We start from the raw sequence: 17,513 nt of genomic DNA, 5'->3' as shown, positions 1-17,513 counted from the left end.
CCAGAAAAGTATAGACAGTTACTTCAGTAACTAGATATACAAATTAATGAGCAGGATAATTCAGATGGCTCATAGGCACATGCACTGGGTTTCATACAAATTTCTAAAATCAGTGCTATAATTGCTGCTGGTTAAACTCACTTCAGAGAAGATGTTCTTGTCTGAATGTATATTTGAAAGAGGGAGTAAATTTAGCATTATCTCCTTCTATACACATTTACCAGTAGCATTCCTTCCACTGCCATATTCTTGGACTTTAAGATTGTTGCATCAGACAGAAGTGCTCCTATAACCCGTCAGGCCTTGTCATTTCTTCACTGATTTCACGGCACCCAGTCCTGCATCCCTAACCCACATAACCAATACCACCAACTTCCTAAAATCAGATCCACAGAAATGCTGAAACTGCTTCCTGCAATTCTGTAATCATGTAAGGCTGATTCAGTGCAGCAAAAGTCCTCTTCAAATTATCCTGAAACAGAAACTGATGTATGGCCAACCTTTCCGTGACAAATAATGCTCCTACAGCTTAACTGGCATTGATACAAATATTCAGGCCTGTAAATGATCCTAGTAAAAGCCACAGCCACAATGCTCCGGATAGATAAATCGTTCCTTGGAAAAGTCTGTTTTCATAGTAGTGTAGTTACAAAGCAGCCTCTGAAGTGCCACAGTGCCGGGAAAGCACATCACACACAGAAGGTAATGACTACTGACACCACACCAGCTTTCCTCTTGTTCCATATTAAAATCCAGCAAACTCTAAATCATCAGTGCAACCATGCTGCTTACCTGCCCCCATTGTTCAAGCATGTCTTTACAGCAGGAAGTTAAATCTAGCAAATCACAGTTTAAGAAATAAATTCACTGCACGGTGTACAGCAGTCTGACTGGCTGCTCTGAAAATATCTGAACTGGGCTTAAGATTTCAACAAAGAGCATTTCCTACCCAAGGAACAGTGACTTGTGAACTACTTCACAACCAACACCCCCTGCCCCCAACCCTAATGAAAAACCAGTCTGAGGTGGAATGGTCTTAAAATTGTTCCTGTCCTAGGCACTCTGGCACACACCCTTATAAGCTTTACCAGAAGAAGGAAGATGTGAGCAAACAAGTCACTAAATACTTCTTATGTCCATCATTTGCAGCAGTTATAGCCCACGTATTTAAGCCTGAAAATTCAGTATGTCTTTAGAATGCCCTTTCTGTCTATTGGTTATCATTAGTTTAAATCACAGCTTTAATGTGAAATGCTTTTTGGGTTTTTAGATTATTTTGTTTCCACAAATTAGGGTTATGAAGATGGTGCATTCTTATTGAAAAGTCTTGCCAAATAAAAAGCTGTGAAGAATCAAACAGCAGCAAGCTGTGAGGCCAGGAAATAAGGATGCAGTTCTTATTTTGGCCACAGGTCACTGTTGTGACTGTAGCCATTAGCTTAATTTTTGTCTCATGGCTGCTCCTATAGTAAAACCAGCATAAAGTGCTCTCCCTGATCCTTGCTTGACTTGGGTTCCACAGTAAAGAGACTCTCTTCCCATGCCAGATGTTAATACCAAGTCAAGAAGGTCTTATCCTTGCCTCAGGTGCCACTGTCATGCAAGTGAGAGCAGCAGCTTTTCTCAGTAGGTATTTGCATAGCTGCAACTATCCACTCACTGTTCTTAAGCCTAAGTGGTTAAGCCTTACTCTACTAAGTAGTTCCAAAGCAATCCTGGAGTAACAGGTAAGAATTTTTGTCAAAAAAATGGATTTTTTTTTTTTACATGCCTCTAGGTACCATAAGGTGATGGATTTCAATGCCACCAAAGCGACATGGTGTCCAATAGGATTTTTCAAATGCCCCTGGCAACATTAAGGCATCTGAAAATCTGGTCTCAGTCTGATAATAGAAACCCAAATCAAAGATAAAAATAAACCACTGGAGTTGCATTTTAAGTTGATACAGCTACTGAATTTCAAAGTTTTGTATCTAGTATAATTGATTATGAATAACAAGCCTATGTTTTGTAGTTTCAAGTCTACGGTAAATTCAATTGCACTTTGTACAAGAACTTGTTCTGTTGATTAGGAGACCTCAGTCAATACAATTTAGCTCCTCTTAGGAACTGCAACTCTCGGATTGAGTTGGGCTTGAGCCAGATGGCTTGTAGTGTCAATACGATGCTCATATATGTTGCCTCCAGAACTCCCTAGATACCTCGTAACACAAAACCAATAACAATGTGGTGTTACTGACAGAGCTGTAGTCTGTATCTTACAGTAATGTAAAGACTTTGTACCCGTTTCAGACCTTTTAAAGAATCTATGATAGTGGTCATCTTCAGAGACCTAATTCATCACTGATGATGCCTGCTGAATTAAAAAAAACTAAGATGCACTTTAATGCTTTTAGATGATTGACAAAGCTTTTGCTGTGGGTCTAATAAGAGATTGGTTGTTCTTTTACTAACAGCTTGGTTTTACCTGTTTACCTCTATTCTTGCTTGATTAAAAATGCAGGAATTGGCTTTGATTTTTGCTTTCTGTCTACCTGGAAGTCTTCCCTGTCACAAACTAGCCTGTATTCCAGGACCTTGGCATGAATCTCCTAGCAGCACCATGGTTCTTGGAGTAACAAAGGAGTTGGTTTCTCCATCTATTTGCAAAGTGTACAAGAAGGAAAACTAATTAAAGAGCTTGAACACTGCCCAGGAGATGTAGATTCAGTTCTCAGGATTGTGAGATGTCCTGTGTGATCCTGGGCATGTCAGTCACTTTTCAATCTGTTAACCAAAGAGACACTTTTTCTCCTACCTTTTTAGCATCCCACCTCTTCAGACTCAGTCTTACATGGCAGATCCCTTGTTATGTGCACAATGAGCTCCCAAACCAAACAGCCTCATGCTAATTTTGGGCAAAACTACCTATACTGACAAAAAAAAAAAAGCAAAGTTGCACTCCTCTCCTCCACCTGCAGTGACTCTCAGCAGACAGAAGAGAAAAAATACTTTGCTCAAATACTCACATGACAGTGAATGTTGAAAAAGCTTGTACCCAGGGTGCCAAAACTTTTGTCATCCTCTTCCTTTTCTTATAGACCATCACTGAAAGCCCTTCGCAACAGACAGACACGGCTGAGACACACTAGTACTAATAGTTGTATAAAAATACATTTTAATGGGATCTGAGGTAGGCTTTAAGTCTTTTATTTCATGTGTAAATCTATACTTTCAAGTCTGCTTTTGAATATTTGTAGTTTATCTAAACCCCTAGGACTTTTGCAGTCCTGACTCCTCAGTTCATAAAGCTGACAAGTCTTATTATACCACTGAGCCATATACTTAGATAAATACTACCCACTTTTTGAGGAAAAGATGAATGCAGGCCATTCATTCAGTTATCCTAAACTGAGGTACATGTTTCTGTCACTCTCCTCCACCAATGTAAACCCCAGGTACAAAGTAAGTGACTAAACTGTGTCATAAGAATTGCAGAGAAACACTGCTGAGAAGAAGGACTCCTCTGATTCTTCTCTATGATCAACATAAAGCAAATCCAGCCTGAAGAAAACTTCCTTAGAAAATCTTAAGAGCTAAAACAAAATGAGATGCATCCTTATAGCCACATCCTAATCGAATTGTTACAAAACTGGGTGACTCAAGCCAGAGATGGAGGTACGGAAAACAGTAACTAGATGGGGAAAAAATTAATCAATATGGATGACTGAAAACCGATTTGATGCACTAAACACACTCACGTTTCTCTTGCATTTTCTCTTGATTAGGCTGCCAGGACCTGAAAATAAAAATGTTAAAACCCGACTTTATAATCCTCCACACTGCACCTAGGCTGCACTCATTTATTAGAGTCCCTTCCTTTGTGCAGGTGAGAAAGTGCTCTCATGGCTGGGTCCTCCTGCAGAAGTGCACAGGGTGTCCTATATGCGCTGACAGCTGACACAGCTGTCCAAGCCTGATCATAACATGATTTTACCTGAGTAGCATGTAAATGTAAACTAGTAATGATGATGGTGCACAAAACACTGGTTACTGCAAACGAGGAATCTGAAAGGAAGTTAGGATCTACATCTCAAAATCGAGGAAAGCCAAAATACACTGCTTTGTGCTGTGGGCTTTGTTCCATGTATCTTTTACAACTTCTTTTTCCAGTAAGAAGTTATCATGTTGGGCGGCAGGGAAAATCAGGATCCCTGCCTGTCTGTAACTGTTAGGAGATATCAAGTTAAAGAAAAAAAGAAGAAAAAAAAGGTGGGGAGTGGAAGGGTGAGAGAAAAGGGGTGAAAATTCCAGAAATGTAATTCAATCAGGTGTGGTCAAAAGCAAGGTTGCAAAGAAAGCCCTTGGGTCAATTTAACACAGAGTGGAAGGGCCACAGAGTTTGGAAGTCCCCCTGTGACTTAAATTACAGATGGTTTCCAGGAGTTTCCTTAATAAAATTTGTCTAGGGAGAAAATATTGGTGTCAGTGAGGGGAAAAAATCTGATTAGCGGAAAATAGAAAAGAGAAAGGCAGCCTCAACCAGGAGTTAGCCATCAATCTATTTCTTAGACAGAGTCTTGGCAAAACCCATTCTCCTGGTAGAACTTGCCTGGAGTAGACCAGATTGATTTGACAGTCTCTTAGCCTAATAAATGCTTGACCTCAAGGTCTGCTGAATTCACTAAATTCACTATGCAGAGAGAATTGGGAACCAATCACCTCTGGGGAATATCCTGTTCTGCAGCCCTCCCTGATAAAGGCCTTGACTGCTTTCAGCCTTATCGAGATGACTAGATGAAAGCTGCTCTCAGAAGAAGAAAGGTTAATCGACTACGCTGCTGTTAATCAATCACTTGGAAAGATTCAGCACTTACAATAGGTAGGTCCCTCTTCCTGCCAAGAGGTTCTTGCATGTTAACCAGGCACCATCTCCTCCAGTTTGAAGGATGAGTAATAGACAGAAACACAATCCAGATAGATGCCAGGTGTCTGATCCAAAGCCAGATGGAGTCAATAGAATGACTCCCAGTGAGTTCAATGGGCTTGGATCAGACCCTGGAGAGACTTATTATCCAAGGTTTATTCTGCATACAGATACCGAGCTACTTTTAGTAGTGAAAGATCCTTGGAAATCAGCAGATTCATCCACTTTTGCCTCCCTGTGAAACCAAACTTTTTCCAATCATACTGTGTCCCATATATTCTGATTGTCAGATATGGCTGACATCCAGCAAAGGAAAATTACCTGCCTGTGACAGCACAGACAGACATGTATACATTTCAAAACCTCTAAAGAGTTCAGAAAGAAAAAACGCCAAACTGCCAATGTTTTCTTGGCCTTTTTGTAATTGCTGCTAGCCAAAATGATGGCTTTCTCAGAAGAGGAAAAGCCAGATCAATTTCTGAAAGGATGAAGGAAAACTGAAGGAATAAAATTAAAAAGATCCTGCCATGGAGAAGAAAGAGTAAGATCAGTGCTGAACAATCAGTGGTATGTAAGGTGAAGCTGACAGAGCCAGACAGAACAAAACACAGGAGAAAATGAATGCTTAGAAAGCACTGGTGAAGATTAGGTATTTCTCTAAATTGAGAGCTGTATTCAGCACCAGCATCAACTGCTAACAAAACAGTGACTATCCTTGATGCTTGTCTAACTGGAAGTAGAGAGTCTTAGCCCACTGTTCCAAACCCGAGGCCTCATACCCCAGTGCAGAACAACCTGCTAGCACACCTACAGCTATGTGTACCAGTTTACGGCTTACTGCAGAGTCTGGTAGAAACTTCTGCTTCTTCAAGGCATTGCTTGTGGTTATTTTCTCCCTACCAGTCTTACCCAAGGCAGATTCCTGGCTGAACTCAGGATAGCCTTTACTCATTTGGCTCTGTCCGCTGCCAGAAGGCTTCAGGCTGCCCAGATCCCGGAACAAAGCTGCTGGGTTAAAATTTTTGCTTTAAGAGCAACCCAGTTCTCACTACAGGCAGACACCTGAAGTGGAGAATAACAGGCTGGTGCCATGGACTGTACCTGTCCTAGCTAATGAAGAGGCACCACGTCCTTCAGAAGGCTGAAGAGCAATCCAGATGCAGGGGCTGTTCTCTGCTTGTCTTGGCATTACAAGGCGTCCCAGGCAATGGATAATTCCTGCTTATGCAGTGATAACAAACAACAGATAAGTGGAAGAGAATGATCTAAGGTGAGCTATATACGTGATTTCTACGTGCTCTAAGAAAATGCTTTATCTGTGGAAGGACAGACATCTTCAATGTACCCATGTTCTTTGCCAGTAAACAGCTGTTGTTGCCAAAACCAATTCCCTAGTCTTCCCATTGTTGGCTGAAAAATTCAGAAAGACAGATCCTGCACCTACATCTAAAAAGAAGGACTAGTATTTGGTGACTTTTCTTCCCTTTAGCTCAACTGATAAAATAACCAGCACTGCGAGCAAAGCAGGGTGGATGTCCTGACTACTCCATATGACAAGTCCACCTACAAATCAAGAACTAGACTTAAGAGCTCCAGGAGCTTCTTTCCCAGAAAAGACTTTTGGTATAGCAGGCTTATCCATCTGGAAATTTCAGCTTAACTCCATAGTTATGTTTAATGCACACTGCATCAAAATACACAAGCAGCAGTCCTCTTTGATGTCAAAGCTAGAATTTCTTTACAACCTTTGTATCAAAATAATGTCAAAAGTAAATAACCTGCTAAGATAAATGGGAACACTCTGTGGCTCTCCAGGTCTTGTTTCAGGTTACTACAGATCAAAACAGCGCCTCATCTTCTCACGTTTGAATCTGGACTTTCACAGCCATAATTTTTACTTTAGAACAAGATTCTTTTGGTATGTACTTAACTGTACTGCATCAATAACAGCAGGTCCTGTTGTGTTTGTCATTCTACTGGCATAGACTGCTCCCCTGCCATTCTGTCACTGGTGGTGGATCCTGCTGTAGCCAGAAAACTGACAACAGATGCAGATAAAAAGTGATAGATTTAATCTATGACTATTCATTTCTTAATCCATAGTGGATGAGCACAAGGCACCTGCAGCTCAGTACTAATGACCAAGTAGGGAAGTACAAAGGTTACTGCCTAATCAATTTTTCCTCATGTCATCTGGAATAGCATCCTACAAGGCTTAACTGCGTAAACTTGGTTGCACTGAGTTACAACATCTGAAGACAAAATCTCTTCTGTTTAAAAGGAATGGAAAGATGGATGGCAGAGAAACGGAAGGAAAAGTCTGAGTGCTTTATTGACCCAACTGACATCCTATGAATGGTAAGCAATAAAAATTTATTGAGAAATAGAAAAGTTCTTACTTACCCTTATTACTGCCCCCCCAGCTGTTAATGCCACAGAAAAATGCAGAATTCCTTAACCCACATATTTAAAAATCTTGCAATTTTATTTGCATATAAAGGCCACTAGATATAATGTCACAATAAATTTAAAGAAACAACTGCTTTTCTAAATTCCATTAACAAGGTAACATAAAACAGAACAAAGCTCAATAGCATTTACAGTGGTAGAACAGAAATACCTATCTGCAACAATATTTTGTGCTAGCGAGATTGCATTTACACACAGTGCAAAATAAGAAAAAGGAAATAAAAAGACAAGAAGAATATTTAAATATAAAGGACAACTAAGCCTTATTTTAGTTAGGCTTGATTGTATCCATTTGACTCTATACATGCCTGAACTACAACAAAGATTTAACTCGGGCTCTTGGAGGCCTTGAGCACTTGGAAAATGTGTCACATCCTTCATAATTTAGATGTGCTGTACAGCATAATTTTGTAGATGCTATACTGGCAATATTAAATCCTAGCTTAGTTATAATGCACAAAAAATACATATATATATAAATTCATATTTAAAAGGAGTCCGCATTTACATTTTTTTTTTACTGCATGAAATACCTGCTCTTTGCAGCTTTCACCCCCAGTCTTTTAAAGCTAAAATAATTTAAAAACAAACAATAAAAGGTAGATATCACATACAGGCTGTGGCTATCTATGTCAGTCTTTAATGTATAAAGCAGGTAGAAAAAACTGAGAAGTCTATTTACCCCTTGCTGCATTCTACTGTTAACAGAAACAAGTTTCAGTACATGTACACGTATCAAGAGGTAAATGGACCTCAAAATGCCGTCTGTGCCACTAAAAAGATTGATATAAATGAAGATAAAAAGCTAACATTTAGACCTAGGGAAAAAAAGAAGACACTTAAGAAAACCCCAACAATAACATAAGTTGTGCAAATTTGGGTGTTTTTAAATGCTGCCTATTTTTTAGCTTATAATATAATATTAAAATAAGGTCTCTCACTTCTTAAAAGAAAGCTTGGCTGTCCTTTTGAGAACACTATAACAATTTACAATGGCAAATTTAGTGAAAAAAAAAAACAAAATTGATTTTACAAATTCACAATGCCTCAATTCAAAATGAATGCTGCATTTCCAAAAAGCACAACCTCTAACTTTTATTTTTTTTGTACCAGCAATTTACAAAAAACAGAGATAAAACCAAAACCCCCAAACCCACCCCAAAACAAAACCCCCACCATTCCCCCAAATTCTCCTCCCCCAATTTTGAAATAAGCATGTAACAGAATGTAAGTTTTATAATTAGAAAATGGCAGTTTATAGACCTTCCCAGTTCCAAATGTGCAGTAGTGCTTCATGATCCTTGAGGGGTTGGAAGGTCAAATATAATTGGGGGGTTGGTTGGTTGAAAGCTGACTGTACACGTTGAAGCATTGATGTACGTTGTGTAACCGTCTGTCATAATGCCATAACCTGTAGGGAGAACGTGTCACACTTACTGCAATATAAACAAGTGATACTGCCCGTGGGCAGCTGCACTGAGAGCTTGTGGGATCAATGCTCTGGAATAAAATCAAATTAATCCCTTCAAAATGAAAGCTGCCACAAAGGCTTGATTGAAAAAAAATAAAAGCCGCAATGTACTGTATTTGAAATAAGAGCTGATGATTTTGGTTTATGTACAAACTTATTTCCCCAGTGGAAAATCCTCTGTTGCAACTGGATCAGAAACAAAGACAAAACCACTATGTACTTTTTCTAATTACTTAATTAGTGAGCTGGAGTCTGCATGCCTATAATGCATTGTATAAGAGAAAGACCCATCAGGGGCAAAAGCTTTAGGAGGAACTCTGGTTTTGCCGACAAAAACCCCTCTCTGTGCAATGAACCCCATGCTAGTCCTTATCATCCAGCTCCTCATCGCAGGACTGCCAAGCTGGTGATCATGTTGGCTTGTGAAATCTCAGAAATTCATTAGCAGGTTAAAAATATACACACATACATATTTATTATACAGATACTACACATATATATATATATATATGGTTCTTTATACACACACTCCTGTATATATATGTTATCTACCAGTGAAATTCATGACTAAGGAATCTGCTGCTGTAAATACAACAGAGCTCGAGAGGTCAACGGATGACCCCTAGTTTGAGCAGAAAATTGAGGTGAAGGTTAAACAGATGACTGCTTTTTATTAGGAAGGGATCTTGGTAATTCATTCCCAAACAAAAAAAAAAAAAAAGCAAGAAGTAAATATTAATCACAGGGTTTTCAGCATGCCAAGGACTTGACTCCTCAGTAACACCATGGCATCAGTTTTAGGAGGGTAAAGACTGCTGTCAACCTCCTGAATATCTGGCCAGCAATGCCCTTGTTGCATGTGTCTGATGAACCAGCAGCAATGCTAGTTCTCTGCTGGCCTCTATCTTGTCTCCCACTTACTGCACAGGAATAGGATATAACAGAGGGCTGTGCAGTCTAGTAATTTTGGGCAAGTAGAGAAAAATATAGTGAGCCACAAACTGATTTACACCTGAACCTTAATTCAGCAAATGTGATGTGAGAAAACGAATTAACAGAAGTACAAAGATACTGAGATGGCAGAAGCAATCCTCTCACAGAGATTCTCTCATGGATAAGGAGATAGGGACTCCCATTCCACCAGTGTAAAACGTGAGCAAAGCTTTGCCATTATTTTCAACTGACATCCACAAAAACCCAACAAAGACGGGAAAAAATCTAGGAAGAATTTGGCATGAAATGTACTTAACAATACAAATAAATGTAAATAATAAAAACAGCTTTACATAGGAAGAGAACTTGCTATCACAAACCCATGGCGGAAAATGTTTTTCTTTTTAAACCATAATGATACAGTACAGATCACTGCTGCCTGAAAGCTAAGATAAATGCAGCTACCCACAGCGTCTATCAGAAAGAATAATCACTTCAGAATTTCTGCACTATCTGCCTGTATTACTTTATTTAGACTGGCAATTTTGATTTAGATCATCTCATGGTGGGAAAAATCTTTTTCATGGTTGTTCCTGATTATCAACCAAGAAAAAAGCCTGCATCACCAAAATGTGTGGATAGTCTCTTGTTGATCTAATGAAATGTGGCACATGTTCATCTCAGCTGGAGTTGGAGGAGAATTAACTGCTATGTAAGACAATGCTTTTATCACTTGGCTTTGTCTTTCTGTACTGAAACAAGCCATTCTTATGTCTTCTGTGTAAGCACCAAGTGGAATTTTAACTTTTTTGTTAGTATTCTCGTAAGAATTTATATGAATGTTCACTTTTAATATATACTGGCACCTGCACTATGGGATTTAAACCAGTGCTACTGGTTCCTCGGTGCTTCCTCATGATAATTATCTTGTACATTAAAATACCTTACTCTCCCATTACTTAACACCATTACAAGTTTCATTGTCCAATTTGCCTATAAATGCTGTAGACAACTTGCATGTTTCAGCTGCAAGTCTTGCTATATTTGTTTATTCTCATATACAAGGAATAATATTTATACAAAATATCTGGTCTTTTTCTGGGTGCATTAAAAGACTGCTACTCATGCCACTATACTGAAGGTCATTACAAACTCTTTACATATACCAATTATGAAATTCATTGTATCAAGTCACACGGGCTTCAGAAAAACCAACACCATTAGTTGAGAAACTCCTTTTTTATTTTTAAGTCCTCCAAAACTTTAAGCCTAATGGAGAACCTAGTTAGAGACAACAGAGAAACCTCCAGGGGGTACAATATAAAGCATTTCATGTGTAATTTTGAATTCTAGGGTCACAAAGTCTTACATGCTCTCCCAGGAAGCATTCCTAGTATTTGTCTCTCAGCCACATGAATGCTACAAAATTGTATTAAATATTTAAGTATCTCCTAAATGTATTTAATACCTTAGTCTCTTCCACAGCCACAAACTGAGCTCATTGTTTCGAAGCTTCACACTCTGCCTGATCTGGTACTGACAGTGGGGAAATACCTCTTCTAAAATGCGACTGTCAGAAGGTAACTTACAAAGTACAAACTGTATTACAGGATGCTTTTAGAAACGTATGTAAAGCGAGTTCTGGCAATGTCCCCTCCTGATGTCTGACTCAAGATGACCTCCTTTTTGCTTTTCCTTATACATAGAAGGAGGTGAGCTGAGACACTAAGTTGTTTCAATTTTCTTTTTTTAACCTAGCACCTTTCTTGGCTCCTGTACTTGGAATAATGGGGATAATTTTCATTTTGGCTTGCAAGTGTGGGGAATTTCATCTGTTTCTCTAACCAAGTTTGTCAAAATTTGAATTGCTTTCAAATAACCTGTAGAGAACAGCCTTTGCACAGTAAAAGATGTAGGTGGCTAAATGTAGCACAAGTTCCCGAAACAGCCTGATTTAATTCTGGCATAAATTTACAAAGTGCTGTGGTTGCTATCATGTCCCTCTATTCCCTCCCTACTTTAGCCTAGCATGCCATTATCATAGAACCACAGAACCATAGAGTAGTTAGAGTTGGAAAGAACATTAAGAGCACCTACTTCCAGCCCACTTGCCATGGGCAGAGATGCCTCACACTAAACCATGTCACCCAAAGCTCCATCCTTCATCAAAACACCATCAAAACATGCCGCTTTGAACTCAGCCTGAGAAGGAAGAGGGGAGTAGAGCTGCTCCTTACCTTCATGAATCCCACCAAAGACGTGGAGTTTGGGCCTTACTCGCCTCTGCACTGTGTTCAGCAGCTCCACACAACCCACTCTTTGCAGCTCCTTTGGAACCCAGTCTCGAAAACCTGATGGCAAATGCAATCAATACTATTAATTTTATCTATTCAGGTGAGGTTTCATGTAGTCTTTCAGGAAGTCGTAATTCACAGAAGGTTTACTACATTATCTGTAGTCATAACCTCTCCATTAAAGCACACAATGGCTTTTAAGAAATGTTTCACTGTCACTTTGTCTTCCTTAAGATTTCCCCTCTCCATCTGCATTAATATTTTTCTGGATGTGAGTTTTTTTTTTAAAACTATGGGTTTAAACTCATCTTTCACCTTGAAACCCTGGGACATTTATTCCCGGCACTGTTAGAGATTTTTCTTCCCTTTCCCCTTACAGCAGTCAGCTTTTCAAGCCAGCTATATGGTTACTCCAGAAATGAAACACCTCAGGAAGATCTACATCCCCATACCTCTGACACACCAAAGATTTAAAATACACTCTCCCACAACTTCCAGAGGACCCTAGTCTGCAAATTGCCAGGTTACTTCTGAGCCCCAGTCACCAACAAGGAGCAATGTAGCGAAACAGCTTCCAACAAGCCAGTAAGTGGCTATGGGGTCCCTTAGTCCTATCGATAATAAGAAAAATGCATGAAACTTGACATCAGTTATTACAGAAGTCTGCTGCCTGGACTAGCACTGGTAAGGATCAACAGGGCAAGATGAATGAGGAGTAAAAGGGAAATCAGGAGCCACATCCAACTACAGCACCATTCTACTGACTTTAGAGTAATTACACCCTGTGCCAATTTTAAAACAGGTAGTAAAAACATATTGTGGCATCAACTTGACTGAATTATGAAATGAGCAAAAAGCCCAGTTACAGCTCTACCTCCCTTAATATTTATATTTAAATATAAACAATAAATATTTCAGTTGGTTTTGCAACAACTGAGCTTCTGCCTTTTATAAATATGGCTTATCAGGCTAAGAAATGTTAGTAAAGTTTCATAGGTGCTATTTTAAATGGGTTGCTCATCTATCTGCTCTGAATTGGTTTCATACAGAAATGCTGTGATGCTGCAGACACTAATGAGTGCTTTAATTGAATAAGTGTACTTAAATTTTGGTTTTGATGGAGATTATGAACTTCAGTTTGAAAAGGTTGGCCACTGTACTTTACCTACAGACATAGATTAGGCATTAGTACAGTGCCTAAAAGGATGGGGTCAAGGTCTCAGCCAGCATGATAACACTGGCAAGATAATATTATTAAATAAAATGTCAAACTAATGGGTATGGAATCAGATTTTTTATTTTCCCTAGCTTGAGTTTAACAAAAAAATTAGTTTTTATTAAGAAAACACCTGGAAGCTCAATAGATCCGCTAAACCTTATCAACACTTTACTCTTCCACCAGAAAGGCTTTTTAATTCAGAGTTTTGAGGCAGGAGTGATTGCAGTACAGCTTACAGCATTATTAATTTTGCTTATTTGAAAGTAAAAATCCTATGGAAAGAAATCACGAACAGCCTTTGTTTCACTTACCGAGGGGAGGTCCATGTGTCATTAGTAGATCAATTCCCTCAGGAATAAGGTTCCACTTGTCTAGCAAAGACTGACCTCTGGGTAGGTTAAAGCCCCATCCATTAAACCATGGTGTCCTTTGGGGGAAAATAAGATGAACTGCATCAGTATAGAATCAAAAATTCTTCCCTTCTCCCATTTTTCTGCATTAAAACAATTCAGAGATTATTTGCAGACAGCCTTTTCAAAGGGGATGCCTTTAATACAAACTGGTTCAAATACATATGTACACTAATCTGTATGTTTGAATTTAGATTAACATTCTACACTCTTTTTATATGTCAGGAATATTCAGCCCTGGGGGTGTTTACTCACTAGGTAGAAAGGGAAAAATAGGTAAAATAACAGTCTAAATCTAAAGCCTTTCTTCAAAGTTTGGGGATGTTCATATGTAAGAATTCTTTCCTTACGTTACCTACCAAAAAAAAAAAAAAAAAAGACAAAAAACCTCAGTTTTTGGAGACAAGACTCAGTTTCCCACTTCACAGGGTTGGGCAGCATTTCCACAGGAAGCCTGTACAATGCAGTAGGTACAAGCCCCATTTGTACTGCGGTGTTCCACTAAACTAAAACTTGCTCCTTTTAGTACTTTTAACGTTAGAGCACTGTCACATAACTTGGCACTTCTGTGCCTCCTAGAGGCCTTCAACCACACCATGTTTAGCCTCACAACAACCTTTTTAAGAGATCTCATAATTTAAAATCAATTTAGTATTTCTTAAGGAAAACTGAGATCATCAGTCTCCTCCACTATAGCACAGCATTGTCACGAGACATATCACAGAAACACAAACTGGTTTGGGTTGGAAGGGACTTTAAAGCTCATCTAGTTCCAAACCCCCTGCCATGGGCAGGGACACCTTCCACTAGACCATACAATTTAGCTACCATCTAATATCCATCAACCTAACCATGTAGTGATGACAAGCAAACCTGCTACAAGTACCTTTTCAAGGTGCAACAGCCAAGTTGAATAGTTTTGATGCAGCTGTGTTATAATAAAGCCTTTCCTTACCAGGTAGCTACACAGAGCAACTGTTCTGAAGAGATACTGTAATATTACATTACATTACTAACAACTTTATATAGCCTATTGGTATTGTACTAATTTCAAGAGTTTTTATCCATGACTATGTTTTTCTAGAGCTCAGGCAACAGATTTAAACTTCATTTTCTAGGCAGAACACTCCTGTCCTAGCCCTAGTCATCTGTGGGCAACAAAATCTGCAGGGAAAACCCAACCAGAAACCAACCTTAAAAAAAACCGCATACCTTTTAAGAAGAGAGAGATCATTAAGAGTCTTACATCATTTCACTACACATAATCTGCCTCCAGTACCCTCTTAATGATGCATTTTTTTCCAGCCTCAAATATGCATTTAAATGGAAAACTCCTGCTGAGGTTACATCTCTAATTTTCATTTTTTTTTTGTAATTATTTTGTTTTCCAGAGACAATAATTTGACCAATGAAGATTATACCCAGTTATATGCACAATCTGAATCCCTGACAATCAGCAGGATGGGAAAACAGCAGGTCCTGCTGATATATGAGAAGAAAGGTCACAACTAATAGACATATCCCATATAGTCCTACTGAACTAATAACTACACCCATACAGGAACTTGTTTAAGCTAGCAGACTCCCTGGATGCTGGATAAATGCTAAGAAAAGATCGGAAAAATTAGACGTTAGCTAAACATTTCATGTGTGCTATGAGTTCCTCATGTGGATAGCAATGAAACTTCACCTGTAAAAGCTCCTATGTTGTAAATAAGGCCAGTGTACCTCACCAGAGGTTTGCATGCAACTTAATTGAAACTGAAGCATGTGTCTTATCTTTAACTAAATCACAAGTGTTTCTGCTTTTCTACGAATGACCTTTCTGAACACGCATCTGAATGTCTTTTCCTGTAGTGTTCCTAGGTTTTACCATATTGAGATTATTATGAACTTCAGGGCCGCAGTTCAAAGTTAAAATATCGTTTGGCTAAACCTTCAGCTGTTTAAAAAAACAAACACACAATACACAGGTTGAACTTTTCACTGTCAATTAATGATTCTTTCCCCACTTGCATTTCTCTTGCAGATAATACTGTAGTCACTACACCATAGTTAAACCTGAAACACAAAACCACATCTGTGATCTCGCTGGAGCTCTTTGGAGACTACAACCACAGAAAAACCTGGATTTGTCTGCAGGTTTTTTAGTTTATTTTCTTCTGAAGCACTGGCAGAGCAGGAGGAGGAGGAGGGGAACCTGAGCTCCAATAGTCTTCATTCACCAGCCTCTGTAATTAGCTGTGACTAACAGGCACCACATGGGAATCCACTTGTAAGAAAACTTTCAAGAAACCTTCATCATTACGCAGCATGTGCACAGAAAAAGATGATCAAGTACTTCTTTAATATACTAAACATTTTCATACAAAATCAGTAAATTAAGGAGAAAAACAGGCATGACTGAAAGAACACCTGGATTACAGATTAGGTTTCAGACACTTAACACATGACTCTGCATTGCACAAGCCAGAAAACCAAAAGGAGAGAGGACATGTTCAGAACATTACCAAGATGAAGAACACCTTTATAGCATGGATTCAGGTTTAGATGAGATAACAAAGAAGGTCACCCGATGTTTGCACCATGTCATATTGCAGTGCAGACGAAATGGAGCTGATGTACTGCGAATCCCATGAGTGCACAACAGAATAGCTGTTCACCAACTGCAAATATGGGCAGGAAAGACAAAGCCTGCACTGTAAGCAGGTAACATCCCATCAAGGGGTATCAGGTATATTTCACTCCTATTAGTGCCCCTTTTTTTGTGTAAGTAGGAGTTAGAGTCACTCTCAACTTCTAAATGATTTAGAGTGGGAAGAATTGTGTGTATAGTTCTGAGCCTTCCACAACATATTCTCATGCTGATTACTTACTAAGAGAAACTACTTCCTACCTAGGAAGAAATAACTATAATGAACTTTGGCTGCACCCACCTATGGTAAGCTGCAATCAGGTGCAAATAATTGGTAAAGGCTACTTAGTCATTAGCAACCATATTTATGATCTGACCTATTCTTCTTTCCTATGAAGCTCTCAGGAAGACTTCAGTTAACTCCTAAAACCATTCATTTTTACATGAACACTTCATTTTTAAGTAGCTGGTAAGAAAAGAAAGCTATCAGCTGATGAGTAATGCCACAAGGGAGATGTAGATGTAAAAATCACAAGGATTAGTAATATGAGATTATATATGATTTTGTCATTGTACGTTTGATGGACCAGAACACATCCTCATACCTGATGCTCAGCACAACATCACAACATCCCTCATGTACTATCAAACCCTCACAATAACACTTGATTCCCAGCTCACCTGATAGCTCAGCCCTTCCCTGACTGCAAAGTTTCCTTATCACTTAGGGATAGCAGTTATGCTGGCACCAGATGTAACACAGGGAATATCCTTATGAAAGGCAGACACCTGGCCCATCCTAATTCTCTTATGTTCTTCATTTCTAGGCAGGAATTCCCACAGATCCCCCTCCACCTAGTGTTTTGGAAGGCACATTTTCTGCAATTAAAAGAATGCTTATGCCGTAAACTGTGTGTTACCTTCACACCTTGTGCTGCAAGAGACGTAGACATCACTTGACAGAATATCAAGAAGGAGGGGATCTTCAGCTTCGCAACAAAACTCACTCTCCTTTTGCAGGTGCTTTGGGAGAACACACAAATCCATCTGCTTTTAGCAGCAGACAGATGCCTCTCCAGCAGGTGATCAGATTTCCCTTCTCCCAGGTAACTGTATGGGCTTACTATTTTATCATTACATTAAGGGGAAAAAAAAGAGCACTATTCTATGACACAA

At 39.1% G+C, this 17,513-nt stretch overlaps 1 protein-coding gene across 3 annotated transcripts in view; it reads right to left on the bottom strand.

Moving 5' to 3' along the window:
- Nucleotides 1-8,564: 8,564 nt before the first annotated feature.
- The window catches only part of MPPED2 (metallophosphoesterase domain containing 2), a 111,222-nt gene continuing 102,273 nt past the window's right edge, over nt 8,565-17,513 (bottom strand). For all 3 annotated transcript variants that reach the window (XM_065686012.1, XM_065686011.1, XM_065686013.1), the window contains 3 exons: nt 13,604-13,719; nt 12,017-12,130; nt 8,565-8,786 (listed from right to left, as the gene is read on the bottom strand). In XM_065686012.1, coding sequence (XP_065542084.1) covers nt 8,668-8,786; nt 12,017-12,130; nt 13,604-13,719 — 349 coding nt within the window. In that variant the 3' untranslated portion in view covers nt 8,565-8,667. The remainder of the gene's footprint in view (nt 8,787-12,016; nt 12,131-13,603; nt 13,720-17,513) is intronic.

Source organism: Lathamus discolor, chromosome 6 (genome assembly GCF_037157495.1).
Source record: "Lathamus discolor isolate bLatDis1 chromosome 6, bLatDis1.hap1, whole genome shotgun sequence".
Lineage (NCBI taxonomy): Eukaryota > Metazoa > Chordata > Aves > Psittaciformes > Psittacidae > Lathamus > Lathamus discolor.
This window is presented reverse-complemented; position numbering and strand designations above follow the sequence as displayed.